At 43.4% G+C, this 21,030-nt stretch overlaps 1 protein-coding gene across 6 annotated transcripts in view; it reads left to right on the top strand.

Annotated features, from left to right (window-relative positions):
• Window positions 1–21,030, top strand: part of Abcc5 (ATP binding cassette subfamily C member 5) — a 122,987-nt gene that overhangs the window by 80,192 nt on the left and 21,765 nt on the right. For all 6 annotated transcript variants that reach the window (XR_013113464.1, XM_034515745.2, XM_034515746.2 and 3 more), the window contains one exon: window positions 17,944–18,103. Coding sequence is in view for 5 of the 6 variants with exons in the window: in XM_034515745.2 (XP_034371636.1) it covers window positions 17,944–18,103 (160 nt within the window). In the remaining variant the exon portion in view is untranslated. The remainder of the gene's footprint in view (window positions 1–17,943; window positions 18,104–21,030) is intronic.

Below are 21,030 nucleotides of genomic sequence, written 5' to 3'. Positions count from 1 at the left end.
TTGTCCTAGAGAGTGGTTACAATGCTGTGACTGATCACTTCTGGTAGTTCATGTATGATCTGTAGAACCATCAGTAAACCAGACCCTAGTCTTGTCTTCCTTGGTCAGTCAATCACAGGGCACACCCATGAGGCTAAGTGTCTGCTTGAGAGCAGAAGGCATTGTAATGGGAGTGGAAGACATAGGCTTTTGGGCAACTCTTTTTGAGACTGAGTGTCTCTGTGTAACACCCTGGCTTTCCTGGAACTTTATTTGTCGACCAGGATGGCCTTAAACTCCCAGAGATCTACCTGCCTTCCTCTCGCATTCTGGGATTAAAGGTGACCTGCCCAGGCCCAGTCACACATCACCACTTCCGTCTGGTGATGGATGGCTGCTGTTGGTTGTGCCCTCAGGACATGCCCGGGCCCAGTCACATATCACCACTTCCATCTGGTGATGGATGGCTGCTGTGCACACCCTACTTCATAGCTTATTGGGTCAGATAACACCCAGCTCATGATTGACAGCTCAGTTGCATGGTAATGTGGTGTTCCATCATCAATTTTTATTGCCAGGAGCCTGCTTGGCCTGGAATGGGCTGAATCGGGACACAGAGTTGGATGTAGACAGAAGACTGATAATCTCTGGCCTTTAAACTTTCTGTCTATGCTGTATGCTGAAGCTGATTGTTTATAAACAATCCTAAAAACTTTCTTGCATATTCTGTGGTTAAAAACCACTGGCTTGGTTGATTAATACTTGTTGCCTCACAGCAGGGAATTAAGTAAAAAATGTATTGGTATCACTCTCTTCCCTGTCCATCTGGGAAGCCAGCAGTCTCTCTGTGTAGCCTGGTTAACTCTTTGTGAACCAGGGAGGAAGAAAAAAAAAATTAAGTTGCTTTATACAGGCAAATATGCACAGACACATATACATTCATACATCCACACTCTGGCTGGGCCCGGCCATCTGTCACAATCAACTCCACAAGTATGCATACTTACATACATACACATATACCTACACAGGTAGGTAAAGACAAACAGACATATATATTTGGATGGATGGATGGATGGATGGATACGTGGAAGAGGCAGAGCCCCTATATGTGATTTCTATATGTGATTGGACCATCCACCCAAAAACTTTATTTCTTGTCTCTAGTCTTTTTATATCTTGTTAGACAGAAAGTTCTTTAGAAAATTACCTCATTGATAAAATGTTACATAGAATGGGAGTTACAGAGGATGTTGATATTAAGTTTAAAGCAGTGTTTCATTCTATATACTAGTTAGAAATTCAAAGCAACAGTTTTTACGTGGCCTTGTCTTATCATAGTGCACACCGGTGGCTTTATTCTTGGACCTAAATGTTTCTCCTTGAACACAAATTTGTCCCAAGTTTATTTCTTGTTTTAGTGTAATTCTGAAAGCTCATTGTGTTGTTCAGTGGGCATGGCTCACGACAGACCACACCAGGCCAGAGGTTCCACGTGAGGTTTATTCAGGAGATAAGGGCAAAGGTGAGGGCAAGAAGAGGAGGAAGAGGGGGGTGGTTAGGGGGCTCTGCTTGTTTATATGGATAGTGATATAGTCTCTCGAAGGTAAAGGTGGGAGGTGAGCCAAGTGGATTCTGGGAATGTGTGGTGGTTGCCTTGGCAACAGATGTGGGGGTTGCCTAGATGTGATGTCACTGGGTTCAGAGCCAGTCCTGATACCAACATACCTCCCTTTTTCTTATCATAAAGAGAAGAAAAAAAGGGGGGGAGGGGAAGCCGGTGGTGAAAGGAGAGTAAGGACGCTGTGTCTCTTAAACTACTTCCTGGTGTATAGAGGCATAGCCCATCTTGGGGTATAGCTGACTTTCACCATCAGAGTCTACTTGGTAGATGTTCACATCAGGTTCCTCTGTGGACAGTGGCTACTCTATGGGCAGTGGCTGGTAATCCTGTAACAGGAACTGATTAACAGTTTGGTTAGAAATTTTTTGTATTTGTTTTTGAAGGAATGTGGAAACAAGATTGATGAGCAGTGAGCAAATACCGCCAGGATGATGACTAGAAAGGGTGTTATGAAAGGGAATGTCCACTTTTGTGGGGTTTTCAAAAACCCCAGAACTGGAGGTCTCACGTTCCCTGAAATTCTGTATGTCTGACTATAGCTCCTGGATTTTATTTCTCACTATCCTGGATTGGTTGATGTAGAAACAGCATTCTTCTTGGAGAAACAGGCAAAGACCATCTTCTAGCTGTTGGGACATCTAGCCCCCATTGGTTCTGAAGTACCATAACTGCCAAAGAATCCATCTGTTTCTTGATAGTAAGCATGGTTTCAGACATTTCTTGAAAATCACTTTTAAACTCGCAAGTGAATTTATCATATTGGGTCATGGAAGTCATTATCCCTGCAATTCCAGTACCAGCACCTATGGCTATTCCCCTAGCAGCCAAGAGTGGCATGACCTGAATTGTACTCTTATGTTGGTCAGCTATCATATCTACAGCTGAGATTGGCAGGGGCTCATTTCCCTGGACTACTGTACCTAGCTCAGGGAAAAAGAGTACCAACGTGCAAACTCCTGACCAGCTGGTGGGTAGGTGATGGTATACCTGAGTGCCACAAAGAATTGATGTGTTTTGGACTGCAGGGCATTGTGGCAGAGATGATGTATCAAGGGTTATGGTTCTATTGCAGTCTAGGGAGCTTAGTATTCCTACAGAATGTGTCCCAGAAGTCTTAAAACAGCTTGCCACGCCAGGCAGTGGTGGCACACGCCTTTAATCCCAGCACTTGGGAGGTAGAGGCAGGCAGGTTTCTGAGTTCGAGGCCAGCCTGGTCTACAGAGTGAGTTCCAGAACAGCCAGGGCTATACAGAGAAACCCTGTCTCGAAAAACCAAAAAAAAAAAACAAAAAAAAAAAAACAAAAACAAAAAACAAAAAACAAAACAGCTTGCCATGCCAAAAAGAGGGATAGAGGGAAGGTAAGGAGTCATAGCAACATCAGAGTCAGAGCAGCTGACAAAAGGTGAGGTAAGGTTACTTGGCAGTATCACTGGAGAGGCTGTAAGTGGCACTTGTGAGTTAGTTCCAGGGAGTACACACAGCCAGCAATCTTTGAAGCAACGGGGTCAGGTGACATTGAAGAGTTGGTACGCTGAGGTCAAAGTCTGAAGCAAAAGGCGAAGTGACAAGTTAGTGCCATTTATGAGGGGTGATGTCAAAGAGGCAAGGACCTTGGAGGAGTGTCTGATTACGTCCCCTACTTTTCCAATATCTAGAGGTTGGGCAATCGAGACATATTTTCTCTGGATGTGAATGGTACTTATTGGGGACCTGGGTTGATTTTTACGGTAGAGCTTACCAACAATTCCTGTCTCCCACCTGGAATCCCATGGGTCTTGTATGTAGAAAAAAAGTGTCTTTCGGCGTTGGTAGAAGAAATGGTTGGTCCATAGTCCTAGCTACCATATGTATCTGACAAGACCAATATGGACAGCCCTCATAATCATCTAGCCATTTTCTATAATAAGCGTCCATCTGGTCAAAGAGAAAGCAAGTATAGAGATCATAATATTTAGGTGGGATAACAGATACAGGGATGACAGCAATTTGGATCGGTTCTTGGCATCCGGCTATGGAGCAGTTTCTTGACCCCATTCAGAAAGACTGTTATCTGTGGGGGTTTCTTGACCCTCGAATCTCCAGATGTAAGGGCTACCCTGAATGGAAACAAGCAACAGGGGGAGGATGAGGAGCCCATGTCTAATACAGTGAGGTTAAGCTCGGCTGCCAGAGTGGAGTCTCATTTTCTGGGATTGGGGACAAGGTGGGTGATCTTGACATCCTTTGGAGCTTAACAGAGCTCGGTCCTGTTAGGGTTGATATGTATGAAGAGTCGATTTTAGGTGGAGGGACGAAAGGCTTGAGGTGAGACATGTGGACCCAATGAGAGAGTCCCTTGAGTTTAGCAGCTGTAGGGGTCATGAGAATTACCTTGAAAGGAATTGTAATGCTCTCTGGGAGGGGAGAGCATTTATGTGAAAGACAAGGAGTTAGGACTGGACATCCATACATGAGTTCAAAGGGTGAGATGAGGAGAGGTCACTTGGAGAGAGCTCTAGCCCGAAAAGAGCCAGAGGTAAGAGTTTTACCCAGTCAAGATTAAGTTCCTGTGACAGCTTGACAAGAGTGGTTTTTAAAGAGTGGTTGGTTCTTTCTACCTTACCTGAAGATTGAAGTGGTAGGGAATATGAAAATGCCAGGGAATGTCTAGGCATTAGATAGAATTTGAGAAATCTGGGAAGTAAATTCAGGACCATTGTCTGGCTGGAGGAAGGCTGGGACACCAAATCGGGGGATGATCTCTCAGAGGAGGAGATCAGAGACTGTCTGAGCCCTCTTGTTAGTTGTGGGAAATGCCTCCACCCACCCCAAAAAGGTGTCCACTAAGACCAGGAGATATTTGGCACGTTTGACAGTGGGCATGTGGGTAAAGTCAAGTTGCCAGTCAGTTCCAGGAAGGGAACCTCTAGCCTGGTGGATAGGAAAAGGAGTGCTGTGATATCTTGAGTTGGAGTCTGACATCTGACAGATTTTGCAAGAAGCAGTGATAGATTTCAAGAAACTTAAGTCCTCAGGAGTAGGCTGTAGGTGGGTCTTAACAAAATAAGACAATGCTTGGCTGTTAGGATGAAAGAGTTGGAGAAGATAGGACAGAGTTTGATGAGTGTCAGGGGGTGTAGGTGGGGATGTGGGTTGCAGTGTAAGAATGTCCTGGGGAGGGTAAGATGAGTCTAGACCCCTAAGGGCTGCAGCTCTAGCTGCCTCATCAGCTCAGTTGTTTCCCTTGGAGACAATAGAGTCATCCATCCTATGGGATCTGCAGTGGACAATTCCTATAGCTGTAGGGAGACGGAAGGCCTTTAGCATGGCCATAATTTGGTTTGCATTACTTACTGATCCTCCTCTAGTGGTAAGTAGCTGACACTCCTTCCAGATGGCAGCGTGGGACAGGAGGATATTGAAGGCATACTTGGAATCTGTGTAGATGTTGGGGGATTGTCCCTGTGCCAGCTAGAAGACATGGGTTGGTTGGTGATATGAGCAGGAAGGGCCTGTGCCTCCACCACCTCGGTGTCTGACACTATGGCATGGCCAGCTTTTTTGGCCTCTTCACATAAAAAGGAACCACCATTTGTATACCAGGTATAGATGGCCTGAGACAATATGCCCTCCTGAATGTGTGAAGGATGAGGTAATAGTTCCTCTAGCCAAGCAGTGGTGGCACATGCCTTTAATCCCAGCACTTGGGAGGCAGAGGCAGGCGGATTTCTGAGTTCGAGGCCAGCCTGGTCTATAGAGTGAGTTCCAGGACAGCCAGGGCTACACAGAGAAACCCTTTCTTGAAAAACAAAACAAACAAAAAAAAAGTTCCTTTAACGCTTCAGTGCAGGAGTAAGATAGGGAGTAGTTAGTATTTAATGAGGAAGAAGACTGGAAATATTAAGAGGTGGGCATGATTGGAAGGTGAGGGTGGAGTCTTTTATTAGTGCTACCTGAAGAGAAAGTACCCTGGAGGGAGGTAGAATTTGTAAGTCTTTATAATTTAGGAGCTGTGACAGGCTATGAGAAGAGAGGACGGTTATAGGTGACCCAAAGGTTAGGTTTTTTTGACTCTCGAATAAGTAGTTCAGTGGCTGCTAAGGTTTGAATACAGGGTGCCCATCCCTGGATGGTTAGATCTAGTTTTTTTTTTTTTTTTGACAAGTATGCTATGGGTACAAAAGAGGGTCCTAGTTGGTGACCTTAGACTCCAAGGGCAAATCCCTCCTTTACAGTTATGTGGAGTCTTACAGTAACGACAGGTGGCAGAGGCTGCAGTCCACGTGGTATAGAAGTGGTTGCAGGTGGCAGTGGCGTCGGTCCTGCATGGTCACACCATGCTGGTGGTGGCTTCACAGTCATGTCGTGCCAGGCAGGGATGGCTGCCTGGACTCTGCAGCTCCCCTGGGTAGCGCTTCCCAAAGTCTTTGGTACCAATGTTGTTCAACTCACTGCTCACGCACGACGACAGACCACACCAGGCCAAATGGTTCCACATGAGGTTTATTCAGAAGATAAGGCCAAAGGTGATGGCAAGAAGAGGGGGTATATATATAGAGAGAGGTCAGGGGGTTCTGCCTATTTATATGGATAGTGACATAGTCTCTTGAAGGTAAAGGTGGGAATTGAGCCTGAAGACCCCCCAAATTCCGGAGACCCTTACTCAAGTCTCGGGAAATCACGGCCACCCAAAAATTGGAAGACACCGTACCTGGATGTAATCAGCAGAGGTTTATTAGGGAGAGTTGGCCAGCCAAGGTCAAACTGCTTGCCCACACAGGAGCAGAATTTGACAAAAGACCAGCAAGCTGAGGGGCTTTTTGTAGCATGTGGTGGGGAAAGGGAGGAGTTTTCACGTGGTTACACATGATTGGTTGCTTTACAATTTTTGAACATCAGCAGGCTGTAGGGGGGTGGGGGGGCGGCGGGCAGTTCCTGCCCTCGGAAGCTTATCTAGGTTAGCAGAGCATCTAGTTAGACTTAAATTACAGCTTTCTGGAACACTGGGGAAGACCTCAAGTGGGGGGGGGGGAGGGGTAAACAAGGAGAAAGTACACTTATCTTTTGTAAGGATGTAACTTCGCCCAACCATTCATCTTGTGGTAAGCCAGTTTCTGGGACCACCCAGATGACTTGCATCTTTCTTTGTGGTCAGGAATGTGTCTTCCTGCTTTGAGCCTTCCCCACCCACAGGTGGGTTCTGTTCCCTGAGGCTTGAGGAATGTTAATCCAGCAAGTGTCCTCTGACTCAAGGATAATGTACTCTTCCCGGAATGGAATATATCCCGGGGCAGTGAAAGCCTGAAATCTTACATTCAGTTCCACTTTCTGGAACCTGCATTCTTTGGCTCAGGTCTAGGGGTAAAGAAAAAGCCTGTATATATTTTATAAAATGGTCTTTATAATTTTTCACTCTACAAGCCAAGTAGATTCTGGGAATGTGTGGTAGTTGCCTTGGCAACAGATGTGGGGGTTGCCTAGATGTGATGTCACTGGGTTCGGAGCCAGTCCTGATACCAACACATTGTCTTTCTTATTATGCAGCCTTTACTTACTATATGAGGAGTGGACACATTCTATTCTTGATTCTAACTTTATTATATCATTCTAGCAAAGCAACTAAGGCCATCTCTTAAAACTTTCTTCCTAAAATTATTTTAATCAAATCAGGAATTCTAAAGAGTCATTAATTTATCTAAATAGCATTAATTCATGAAAGTTCATCTTTATGTTGGTCTACAGAAAATTTGATCAATACGGTGGGCTAATGCTCAGGGATTATTAGATTAATTCAATAATGGCAGGAAAGGCATATCAGCTGCAAAAAGCAGTCTCAAGCTGAAGTCTTTATAGGACCTTGCCATCAAACTCACATGACATGCAAAAAACAATGGGCCACTTCCAGGAAGATCACTTGCCAGCCTCAGTCTATCTTAGATGGTTCCTGACAGTTTATTATCTAAGGCCCCATAGCAGGCCAAGGACTGTTTCCAAGAGAGAACAATTCTTTATAGATGATGGTAGAGCCTTGCTCCAAAATACCAAGGGGCTCCTATGTGATTTACCTACAAGGGTCTCCAAAGGCTCCAGACAGCATCTCTGTCTGCCACTGACACCTCAAGTATTATCAGGTCTGCTGGATCATATGGTCCCAAGTGGTAGAGCAGCCTGCACGGCAGCCTGGACCTGTTGAAGAGTCTTCTCCTGTTCCAGGCTCCACTCAGCTAGCAGCTTCCCAAGTCCCTTGGTAAATGGGTCTGAGTAACACACCCAAGTGAGGAATGTGCTGTCTCCAGAATCCACATAGACCCACTGTCCTAGTTGCTTTTCTGTTGCTGTGAAGAGACACCATGACCAAGGCAGCTCATGGAGGAAACAGTTCATTGGGGCTTACAGTTTCAGAGTCTGAATCTTTGACTATCATGTCAGGAACATGGCTCAGATGGGCAGGCATGGTGGTAGAGCAGTAGCTGGGGGTTCTATGTCCTGATCCACAAACATAAGGCAGAGAGAGCTGCCGGGCAGTGGTGGAGCATGCCTTTAATCCCAGCACTTGGGAGGCAGAGGCAGGTGGATTTCTGAGTTGAAGGCCAGCCTGGTCTACAGAGTGAGTTCCAGGACAGCCAGGGCTACACAGAGAAACCCTGTCTCAAAAAAACAAAAAAAAAACATAGCTTTGGAGTAGTAGGCAGTCAGAAGGAATTGTTAATGATGCGGAACTACCAGTATTGAATATCTATTGCTTTGAAAGCCGGTGGTGGTCAGTAAAGCAGATGATTTGTCTGTCTGGCTGCACTGCCAAGTAAAGCTGGGTTGGGTGGCTGTCAGAAACTTCAGGCACTGCTTGGAAAACCAGTACCACAAATGGGTGTCAGGTCATATGTAACAAAGTAGTAATTATCCCTGCCTTGGGACTTTGAGCTGACCCTGAATAATAAGCCTTTTACCTTGTCTGATGTCCTTTTCTAAGCTTTTTACAGTGACCTGAAAGCAATCTACATAAAAGGAAGTAATCCTAGAGTCCCTTTTGTTTGCTTGTAGAGTAAAATGTGTTTGTTTCCAAAGGTATAATCTAGTTCAAACTGAAAGGTTCTAATAAACATCTTACTTCATCAAAAAAAAAAAAAACAAACAAAAAAAACAAAAAACAAAACAAAAACCCAGCTACCTCTAATCCCTCCAAAAACAAAAACAAAAACAAAAACAAAGCAAAACAAAAACCCAGCTACCTCTAATCCCTCCAGTCATTGTCTGTAGCCAATTTTATTTAACTAATAGTTTTAAGTCAAGGAACAAGATTTGTATAACAAAAGCTTGTAGACATGAGAATTCACTCATAGGCTTAGAGCTTTAGATCTAGAATTTAGCATTACAATCGGTAGAACAAACCTCACCAAAGAGCTAACCAGGAATGTTGTGCCTCCAGTGACACACCACCTCCAACAAGGCCACACCTCCTAAGTCTTCCCAAATAGTTCCACTAACTGGGAACCAAGTATTCACACATGTGAACCTGGGGTGGGAGGCATTCTCATGCAGAACACCACACCCACTAAGGATTGTGCTGCTTTTTTGCTGGTAGGAGGAGCCAGGTGCAATAGCTTACCCTTCATCTAGGAAAGGATAGCTCTGCATGCTCCACACCACCTGAACTAGAAGTTTCACTGGGGTAGAAGGCCCTTCTGTTTTTGTTGTATTTATTTCCTATCCTCTGAAGCACATATGTGCTGCCAACAAACCCAAGGTGTTTGCTCCTTCTGCTCACTTGGTCCAATCAACTTAATGCCATCAGTGTAGTGGACCGATGTGATATTTGTAGAAGAGACTGATCCTCAGTGTCCCTTCCAACTAAGTTTTGCAGCTGGTCTGGAGAGTTAATATATCCTTAAGGTAAAACTGTGAAGGTATATTGTTGGCTTTGCTAACAAAAGCATATTGCTTCTGGTTGTCCAGAAGACAGGTACAGAGAAAAGGACATTTGCTAGATCAATAGTTACTTACCAAGTATCGGGAGATGTGTTAGTCTGGCCAAGTAAAGACACATCTGGTACAGCATCTGCAGCTGGGAAGACTGTGAAATTAAAATCGTCATGTTCATCCTCTGGGATCCGTCTGTCTTCTCACAGCCTGGATAGGAGATACAGGGAGATTTGTGTTGTTACCACCGCTGGATCTTTCAAACTGTTTGTTCCCATTCTTCCAGTGAGTGGATATTGGCTTTGGTGTACTATTTTCCCTAGTAAAGATAACTCCAATGGCTTCCATTTGGCTTATCTAACCATAACAGCCCTCAATTTATAGGCCATGGAACCAATGTGGGGCTTCTGCCAACTTCTAAGTATATTTATTTCAACTAGACTTTCTGAGACTTGAAATAACAAGATAAGTTTATGGACTTGCTAGACCTAGTACTACAAGTCAGTCTTGAGCCAAAATTTTGCTAATCACTTCACTGCCTGACTTAGGGTTTCTATTCCTGCACAAAACATCATGACCAAGAAGCAAGTTGGGGAGGAAAGGGTTTATTCAGCTTACACTTCCACATTGCTTTTCATCACTAAAGGAAGTCAGGACTGGAACTTATACAGGGTAGGAACTTGGAGGCAGGAGTGGATGTACAAGCCATGGAGGAATGCGCTTACTGGCTGGCTGGTTTCTTTCCTTCTTTCCTTCTTTCCTTCTTTCCTTCTTTCCTTCTTTCCTTCTTTCCTTCTTTCCTTCCTTCCTTCCTTCCTTCCTTCCTTCCTTCCTTCTTTCTTTCTTTCATTGGATATTTTATTTATTTACATTTCAGATGCCATCTGCTTTCCCCATTTCCCCTTTAGAACCCCCCCTATACAATCCCCCCTCCTCTTTTTTGCTTTTATACCATTTTAATTACATGCAAGTATTAAGGTCAGTTCTAGGTTGAGGAACTAGCAATACAATAGATGCAAATAGTCAAGGAACAAGCAAGACAATAAACACAGTCAAAGAACAAGCAATGCAATAAACAAAGCCCCATGATCACTCCCATGATTACTGTTTCTAAGGGCTTATCAGGATGATCAAAATATCTGAGCCTACTTCCCTGTCCTAAAATGACTGTTCCAAAGTCATTTTCATGTCTGAAGCCCACTTCCTTGTTCTAACCTAAGATTTAGATTCCTGCCTGAAATCACTTCTTTGTTCTAGCCTAATGTCAGATTCCTGCCTGAAGTCCACTTCCTTGTCCTTGGCCAATGTCATATTCCTGACAAGCAGCCCGTTTTCTTGTCCTTGGCCCATGTCAGATACTTGCCAAGCAGCCCCAAAAGCTCTCTGCCTCTCCCCCTTTTTTATTTCATAAACAAGACTGAGCCTCTCTTAGATTGTTCTGCCAAGAATGCCTTCCTTACCTGTTGTGGAAAATGCATTATCAAAAGCAATGCATTTATGTATTAGGTTGGTAAGGTTGCAGAATCTTACCTGTTCTTGGCTTGCCAGCCTGTTAATTTAATAACTCTGTCTGGGAGTCCATTTTCAGATTGAAGGCATGTACTTTGGCTGCTAACATGTTGATGTTGTTAATGACAAGCTTTAACACGATGGGCAGGAATAAAAGTATTCCCAGGACAAAAAGGGCTAGCATGATCAAGCTTTATATGCCATTCTTGAAGCTTGACCAAAATAGAAATACTGACCTCAACCATGGGTAATTTTATCAGCAGTATCTGCTGCATCAACACAGCATGCTTTAAATTCATAAGTTCACTGTGCAAGTTAAAACATCCAGAGAGGTGTTAGAATTATGCCAAATACACTGCAAGTGTCTTTAAACTTTTTCCTAATTATCATGACTATCTAATGGTATTTGATGTGACACTTGAGATGGCTCCTTACTCTTAAACTCTGAACCTTCTTCCAATAATTGGAATAGGGTAAATAGCATCAATCCATTGTTCCAAATGCCTATCCAAATCCTCTTGTATATTCAACACATTTGTAACATTTTTTGCTAAATTATTAACAAAAGTAGCTGTCTTAACTTCTTGTGTCAAAGCAATTGCAGAAGCAGTGGTGCTAGCAGTTAATGTAATTAAAGCTGTTATACCAGCAATAATCAAGCCCAATACCCTCCTGCTTCTGCTTAAGGCCTGACTCACTTTTTCTAATACTTGCAAGCTTTTTTCAGAAGACCAAGGTTCTGTGATACTCAGCATATAAAAAAAAGCTGGTTGATAGACCTTCATAACTGACATGCCGTATTTCAATACACTAACACAATTAGAAAGCGTACAATCAATGCATCTTTCTCTGTGATAGACCCAGCTTGTGTCCACTTGACACACAAAACCAGCCATTACACCACTGTAAACTTCCACTTTAACTAGAGGGACAAACTATTTCTTGGTGTCTTCCAGACTCCAGTTTGAACCAGAATCCAATAGACCCCCCAAAATGATAGTTTATTTTCCCACAGTGTGCGGTTACCTTTGAAAACGTCTATGGGTCCCTCTGAGAAAGGATTAGGGGGAAAGGTGTTGGATCTAAAGATCCAAAACCAGGGGACACGCTCCCCCAGAAACACTCATGAACAGGATTTGCTGCAATAACATTAGGTTTATTGATGATAAGATGATAACCAGTATACTGGGGCTCCCCTATGTGCAGGTTAGAGGAACCTTGAGTTGGAGCTAAAAGCAGCTTTTATACCATTTTTTACAGAGTTCACAAGGACAGTTAATTACCTCTCAAACAATAACCATAAAGGATTTCAAACAGTCGTTCCCAGGCCCGGTTTCCGTTCCCAGGCCCAGTTTCTAAGTAACTCAAATTTGCACCTTATCTTTTACAACAAAGAGGGTCAGCTTAAGTGGCTTCTGTTTACCCAGGTGTACTGTGTTAAGGGCTCATCTCTCTAATAAACTCCTATCTTGGGTCTTTCTTCCTGGAATGTTTGTTTGAGTCTTTGGAATGCACTTCTCCTGGGATGTGCCTCAGGGGCAGCTTATGTTTGAGTGTAAGCTGAAACTCAGATCTAAGGATCTCTTAATTTTAAGTTCAAGCTGAGACCTGAAATTACATTCTTACATTAAAATTCCATCCTTACAAAGGTAACAGTAAACATCAAGATCTTTCCTCAGGGGACCCTTCCATCTCTCATTCAAGGGATTTTGAGTCTGCAAAGTGGCTCAAATTTAGATATTTGGTTCACAGGCCATGCATGATTTCTAATTGCTGTGACCCAGTGTAGTCTTTCTTCCATTTGTTTAAGAATTTTTCTACTTACACAGACAAAAAAAAAAAAAAAAAAAAAAAAAAAAAAAAAAAAAAAAAAAAAAAAAAAAAATCCAGCAGAAAAATCTTATCTGTATCATACTTAGAAACACCATGATTGATTAGTACCAAAGGTTCATATGACTCATGCCATTATAAGAATCATTTTGCCTGGCCTGGCCTATTGTGGACATGACTTTGCTTATGCTGCTTTTTATGATAGCTACACTCTCTGTGTCTCTGACAGTCGGTGCTGGTACCTGGCTCCTGATATTCAGGGCCTCAGTTGAACCCATGGAACTTAATTCATCCAGTTCAGTAGCCCCATTCCGACCCTAAGGTCTGCCACAAGGAAAGAGAAATGAGGAAGGCCTTCAGATGTGCAGGTGGTTAGACTGGGATTGATTGAGGAGACCAGGAAATAAAGGAGAGACAGACCTTTGCAGAAGCATTTTGTCATTTGGTCAGAACAATGAAGGGTGGTAGTCTCTTGTCTCTTGGCAGGAGTGGAAAATGTAGAAACTTAAGATTAATAAGAAGCTCCGATTTTGGTTTTAAGCTCAAACATTAACTTCCCCCATGGACACATCCCAGAAGAAGCACATTTCAAAGATTCAAGCAAACATTCCAGGAAGAAAGACCCAAGATAGGAGTTTATGAGCCCTTAACACATAAAACCTGGGTAAACAGAAGCTACTTAAGCTGACCCTCTTTGTTGTAAAAGATAAGGTCCAAATTTGAGTTACTTAGCAACTGGGCCTGGGAACAGAAACCAGGCCTGGGAACAGCTGTTTGAAATTTAGCCTTTGTGGTTATTGTTTCAGAGGTAATTGTATAACTGCCCTCGTAAATTCTGTAAGAATGGTATATAAGTTGCCCTTAGCTTTAATTTGAGGGTGGTTCTTGCCTGCATGCAGGAGAACCCCAGTATACTGGTTGTCATCTTATCATCATCAATAAACCTCATGTTATTGCAGCAAATCCCATCCGTGAGTGTTTCTGGGGGAGCGCATTCCCTGGTTTTGGATCTTTAGGTCCAACAAAATCATATGCGTAGATGCGAGAGGACTTGTTGTTCCATAGTCTGTAAAGGGGGATTTGAGGTTGGAAGATACCATCCACATATTTGTTTCCCTGCAGTCTCAGTGCTTTAAATACCAATGGAGGTATTTGATCTGCTCCCTGGAAACTCCCTGTATCCCGAACTGCCTGTAGATGTTATCTCTGCTCTGAGGTTTCTGGGTTATCAGCCAGGCCCCAGGGCATCAAAAGAAAGAGGAATACTATGTTCATTTGGCTGTTCCTGCTGGGCTGGGACAGAGTTGGGTTGTTGGGGTCTGTCTTCAGGATATGGGGGTGGGGGAATTGTGTTGATTTCATGTAGCAGGAAGAGAGTTTCAATTTGTTGGCTGTGGTGGATTATGTGGTCGTCCTCATGTCTTCCTGGAGAAGCTTTTGAAAACAGTCAGTTAGACAAAGGGCTAAAAGAGTAAGATAAGACCAGACCCTTAGGGTTCTAACCAGGTTAGGGACCTAACCAGGGTAGCCATTGTCCTGATGTGGGACTAATAATGACAGTCATCTGATCCAAGGAGGAACTTCACTAAAAAGTTTAAAAGATGGTAAATGTTCTGTGAAGCCTCATTGTTTCTGGAGGAGGGCGAGTGAGTATCCCATCCTGAGCAGCTGTCAGATCTAGTTCTCTTTACTTTTGGAGTGCCACAGCAGCCAAAGAATCAAGTTGATCCTGAGGGATGTTAAGTGGATCTGAAATTTCTCTAATTTTTTTTTTTAAAAAGTACTAATGAGATAAAGTTAACTGATGCAAAGGAGCTCTAACCCCAGCAGTTTTAGGTCTGAGTTCCTGAACTAGTCAGGGTTCTCTAGAGTATCAGAACTTAAAGAATGAATTCATAATATAGTCTGTATAGAAAGGAGATTTATCAGAATGACTTGCAAGCTTCAGTCCAGCTAATCCAACAATGGCTAGCTGTGAACAGAAAGTCCAAAATTCAGTTCTGTCCATGAGGCTGGATGTCTCGGCTGGTCTTCAGTAGATGTTGGAATCCTGAGGAAGTAGGTTTTCATGCCAGTGAAGGAGTGGACTTGCTAACAGGGCAAGCAGACAAAAGAGAGAACTTCCTTCTTCCTTGTCCTTATATACTGTATAATATAAAGGCTTCCAGCACTAGGAGTGGCCCAGATTAGATCTGTTTTGAAGGTGTTTTCCCACCTCAAGATCTGGATTAAAGATCTTGTGGTTCCTACCTCAAATATTTGACTTAGAAGTGGATCTTCCTACTTTAAGCAAAAATTTTGTGGTTTTTAACTCCAGTTCTAATCAAGTTCACAACCAAGATTAGCCATCACAGTCCCAGAAAAATGTCCAGAGTACTAAGAAGAGAGATGAGTAAGACGGTCCATCAGTCTCCTTTCAGAAGTCACCCGAACTGCTGTTAAGGGTTTGGAGGCCGAGACCATTCTTTTTTTTATTTGTTTGGTTTGGTTTTTGGTTTTTCGAGACAGGGTTTCGCTGTGTAGCCCTGGCTGTCCTGGAACTCACTCTAGCCTCGAACTCAGAAATCCACCTGCCTCTGCCTCCCAAGTGCTGGGATTAAAGGTGTGCGCCACCACTGCCTGGCTAGCTGAGACCATTCTTAACTGTTGTGTTGGATTGGTAGCTAGTGTCAGGATAGGCCACACCAGGCCAAAGCAGGTCCTCTTGGCAGAGGTTTTATTAGGAAAGAATGGGGACAAAGGGGAGAGAGAGAAAGACAAGGGAAAAAGAGTCAACAGTGGGAAAAGTCAGCCTTTTATCTAGGCTGTGATGTAGGTGGTTCCCAGCTGAGTGTGAGGAGTGGGCTCTAAGAAGGTATGCAGGTTTGGCATGGCAACAGATGTCACCTATGTGTGACATTCCTGAGTTTGGAGCTGGTTTGCCAACCTGGCTCTGGATACCAACATTAACTGTTTTGTGTTTGGCAGAAAGGTCAGTGTAAAAGGGACAACAGTTGATGTGCCTCAGAGGAAGGATGATGATCCAAGGAGCCATGGTAAAGCTTTTAAATGAGCCAGGTGATGGCAGTATCCATCCTTGAAGCGTGTCATGTCAGTGAGGGAGCTAGATCTGGGTTTGGTTTGTTCTTGTTTCTCCAACTTTTTGAGTTGCATCATTAAGCCATTTGTATATTTTCTAATTTTTTTAAATGTAGGCATTTTCAAGTAAAAATGTCCCTTGTAGGACTATTCAGTGTGTCCCAGAGGTTTTGCTGTGTTGTATTTTAATTTTCATTTAATTTCAGAAATTGATATTTATCTGTCTTCAGCCCCAGTAGTAGATTTTTTTTTTTTTAATGAAATCAGGTGCCCTGGTGTTTGGTTTGCATGTTTAGGATAGTGATGTCATCTTGGTTGACTGTTCCCTTGGTTATGATGAAGTCTCCGTTTTTCCCTCCTCTGATTGGTTTTAGTTTGAAGTCTGTTCTGTCAGATTTAAGATCGCAATGCCTTGTTGCTCCCTGATCCTGCTGGCTTGGGGTTCTTCTGTCATTTTTTTTTACTCTGAGGCAGTGATGTTTAAAGCTAAGTTTTGTTTCTTGTAGGTGCAGATAGATGGGTTTTGTTTCTGCAGGGGAACAGATCCAATTGATCTAGATGCTGTTTTATCTTCACGGATTAATTCTCTGTCTTCTGCCTGACTTGTTCTACTTGTAAGGCTTTCTTTTGCATCTCCTACTTGGGCTTTGGGGTTTTTCAGTTCCATCTTCCTTTCAGCCTGAGTCCTTTTCACCATTTCTGTCTCCAGATTGAATTCTGTTCTCAAGTTCTGGATCATGTCCATCACATCCACCAGCCTTCTGTCTGTATTTTTTCTGGTTTCACTTGGGCGTTTGTTCTCCTTGATTTCATTCATTGGTGGGGTTTCTGATTACTCTTTTAAGTTCTGTATCCTGCAGTTCATCCGGATAATTCTCACTGGCAAGCATTCTACAGGGCTGGCAGGTTTTGTGGAGAAGAAACTGACTTAGTTCTTTGTATTGTTGGTGTTCATGTTGTGATGAGATCTGGCCATGTAGACTCCCTTTCATATTTTTTTCTGAGTTTGTTATAGATGGACAGGGTCAGGGAGAAGAAAAGATATTGGGGCGGGTTCAGTCTAGAGGTTGGAAATTGCTTGGATGGGGTGAAATTGGGTGGGCAGAGTAAATAGGTCTGTGCAAAAAGATTGAATATTATGTGGGAGACTCCTGTGGTTTGTAGGACAGGTAAGGAGGATCCTGACCCCAGACTAGGCCACTGCCCTGGTTGTTGGACCCAGGCTAGATCTGCTGGGTTACAGAAAAGACGTGGGTGGTGGTGGTTGGGGGGTGGGGGGGCGTCTCACCAGGCGAGACCCTGGGAAAGGCTGTAGAACATCTGGGTATAGAGAGGGGAGCTGAAAGTGGCACAAACTCAATAGGTTATTTAAATAGTTCCCACCATGGATTTCTAGCATGCTGCATGTCTCTAGGAGAGCCATCAGTAACTGTAAGTATTGGCAGATTGTAAAGCCTATTTCAGCAGATACTTTAAAATTTTTATCCTTATAATTCTATTTCTCTAGAACCATTCCTGGTACCAAATCTGTATGAGTCAGGGTTCTCTAGTGGAACAGAGTGATAGAATGGATATCTTAGTGCATGGAATTTATTAAGAGTGGCATAAGCTGTGGTCTAGCTAATCCATCAGTAGCTGAAATGACAGAAAGGCCAAGAATCTGGTAATTGTTCAGTCCACAGGGCTGTATGTCTCAAATGGCCATCAGTGTACATGGAATTCCCTAGGAAGTAGGTTCTAATGCAGGAAAGGATAAACTTGCCATGTAGAGGGAAGGCAAGAGGGCAAAAAACAAAAGCTTCCTTCTTTCATGTCCTTTTATGTGGGCTGCCACCAGAAGGTGTGGACCAGACTTAGGTGGGTCTCTTACCTCCAAGGAGCCAATCAAGAAAACCCTCCACCAGGTGCTTCACTGCTTAGTTGGTTCATGTGTAGTCATGTTGATGTTAGTCATCACAATAAACCAGTTTAATCTTTCCAGAAGTTACTCACAGAGCTACTCTTCTGCTTTCTCTTACTCCCCAGGGAAGTCCTCTCTGGGCATGGCCCTCTTCCGTCTGGTGGAGTTATCTGGAGGCTGCATCAAGATTGACGGAGTAAGAATCAGTGACATCGGCCTGGCCGACCTCCGAAGCAAACTGGCCATCATTCCTCAGGAGCCAGTGCTGTTCAGTGGCACCGTAAGGTGAGAGCCTGGCTAGGACTGGGTGATGGCAGAGCTGTCACATGGGGTGGAGACCCCATAGCCTTGGGTCCTGTGTTTCCCACAAGTCTGTGATTCCTATTGCAGTGATGCATAGCTTCTGCTATGTATGCTGCTTAATTAACCAAGTGTCTCAGTAAGACTCTGCCATAGGGGTCCCAGAGATCAGAGACATTTTGGCTCAGATGTCTGTCCCATGACATCTTAACAGGTTACCAGTCTTAAGCCTGTTTTCTCACCCTAAAATGGAGATACTTTTAAGGGCCATTGTGATGTAGATTGGATAAATTCATAAGCATACTGTAAGTTCCAAGCCTGGCCAACGGCAGGAGCACAAATGGTGCTGCTACCACCACCCCTGTGCACTCTGTTCTACTATCTCTGCTGCTCGGGCTGGGAGTTACTGTTCTAGTGGTACCTTCCCCTATTGCTTCCACCATCACCCAGTCCTGCATCCTCATATTCTCCTAGCTCTACCCCCCTCCCCTTTTGCTCTGGTCTGGGAACCCAAGCTGTTTTATGTTCTGCTAGCTCTAACCCTCTCCCCCTTTCTTCTGGTCTGGGGAACTGACCTATTGCTTCTACCATCACCCAGTCATGCATCCTCATGTTCTGCTAGCTCTAACCCTCCCCCTTTCCTCTGGTCTGGGAACCAAAGCTGTTTTGGGAATCTCTAGCATAACACTCTGACACCATTGCGAGTGGGAGAGAGGCGATGTCACTGGAGGACCAGAGCCAGGACAGCTCCTGAAAGGCTTTGGTCCTGAGTCGAGTCTGCATTCTCACTCTATATACTTTAACCTCAAGGTGGGGCCAGCAGCCTAGCAAGCAGCAGCATGCATGGCAGTTAGCCTGGGGCCTTGGTTTTCAAAGGTGTTCAGGTAACAGATGAAAGCTTTTGTGGTCAGGTTGCTAAGGTCAGGGACCAGGGGCCCTCCCCAACCTTTGGCGCAGAGGAGATAAGGAGTTGGTGAGGGGAGGGAGGAGTGAGTCAGTCAGGTAAGGTGGTTGGGGGAATCTTGGAGCTCTGACTGACTAGCAATCAGATTGCTTCTTTATTTATACAGATTTCACAGAACAAAGACAGAATGATTATCCAAGAAGTACAGATTATGGGTTTGATTTTTTTATTACTAACACCTAACTCCTTTACTATATTGTTTCATCATCTGCTGTAAAGTAGAAGTTATTTTAGTCAGTCCATCTCATTCACTGAGTTCTATTCCTCCAGGGCCATACCCTGTATGATTCCCATCTTTAAACTACATTTTCAGAGTGCTCTAAGCATATGATAAAGAGAGGCTTGAATGTGTAACCTCCTGGACAGTCAGAGTTTGTCCAGTGTCTCTGTTTACCCTTTACCAGTTACTATTTGAGTTTGCTCAGGCACAGATGCCCCCAAGAATTTCTAGCTCTGTGCTTACCCGTGTTTAACAATCTTCAGAACATAAGGAAGACTTCCAAATAGTGGCCAGATAATGCTAAGTTTAGAACTTTCCTAAAAAGACTCAGATATAACTTTCTTGGGAAAACACATAAAATGAATCATAATGCAGAAAGTCCCCAAGAATGCAGAGACCAAACCCCGAAGTGAGAGACAGAATGAAAGCGATGGCAGTATTCAGCTCAGTGCTGACGGAACTGTCAAAGCTGTGCTGGCTTCTTGACTGGCCAGTCCCGGTGGATATGGCTGTACCTGGCAATGGCCTGTTGTCAGCTGTTTGTCCAGGTCAGCCTGCTCCAGGTAGCGAGTGAAGTCATGTGTGGCAGTGGGCACTACAAAGTCCAAGTGAATTAACCAGTGGACTGTATGGAGAGTCGGCTTTGTCTACCTTGGTCTGCTTCAAACAGGATTCTGCAAGGCCCACATTGATCAGTGCTGCTATTTCTGATTCTTCCTTTGGCCAGCACATAGTCTGATATAGCTCAAGTTTTTCCATGTTTGATACTTAGTCTCAAAAGATGTTTTTTCTGAAATTTAAATATAATATATTATACATTTTATATATTTTAAAATGTCTAATATAAAGTTCCTTTTTTGCATGTTGAATAGTAATTAGGAAGTAATCCTAATTACTATTAGGATTATTAGATTATTATTAGGATTATTATTTTATTACTAAGATTATTATTATTAGAAAATCATCTTTTCTATCTTTGTCTTTAAATTGCCTCCTAAACCTGGGGTTTCTATGATTTCTGTCCATTTCCAGTCAAGTTGCTTTTCTTTGGAAATAAAAACTATGTATAAGAAGATTGTGCTTCTTATTTTACAACCATCCAAAAGTAATGTTTATTTTTCTGTTTAGTTTTTAGCAGTTTCAAAGGGGAGGACAACCTAAGACTTGCCTTTAAAACTGAGTGTCTTGTTCTTCAGAATAGCATTTGAACTCACTCATTCAAGGCTGGCTTTGTAGCTACCTTCATCTGATCAGGAAGCTGTAATAAAATACCATGTCCCGGAAAGCTTAAATAACAGAAATTTCCCACAGTTCATGCATGTGAGAAGTCTTCCTGGTTTTGTCATGTTTTCCCATGGACTTAGTGTCTTCATGCAGGATAGCAGTGCAAATGAGCTTTTGTGTCTCTTCCTCTTAAAAGGACACTAATCCTATCATGAAGTCCCCATCCTTATGACCTAATCTTTCTTTTCTTTTTTCTTTTTTTAAAAAATAGCATCTTTCTTTGTAGTCTTGGCTGGCTTGGAACTGGTTATATAAACCAAGCTAACCTCAAACTGAGAGGTATGCCTACCTTCTTCCTCTTGAGTGCTGGGATTAAAGGTGTTTACTTCCAGGCCTCATACTTAGAGAAAATCCTAGTCATTTCCTACAGGTCTCACTTCACATTGAAGGTGTGATTGGTTAAACAAAATCTGCAGGCATACGGATACTCAGTGCACAGCAGTA

Source organism: Arvicanthis niloticus, chromosome 12 (genome assembly GCF_011762505.2).
Source record: "Arvicanthis niloticus isolate mArvNil1 chromosome 12, mArvNil1.pat.X, whole genome shotgun sequence".
Classification (NCBI taxonomy): Eukaryota; Metazoa; Chordata; class Mammalia; order Rodentia; family Muridae; genus Arvicanthis; species Arvicanthis niloticus.
The sequence above is the reverse complement of the archived record's forward strand: the minus strand, read 5'-3'. Positions and strand labels throughout refer to the sequence as shown.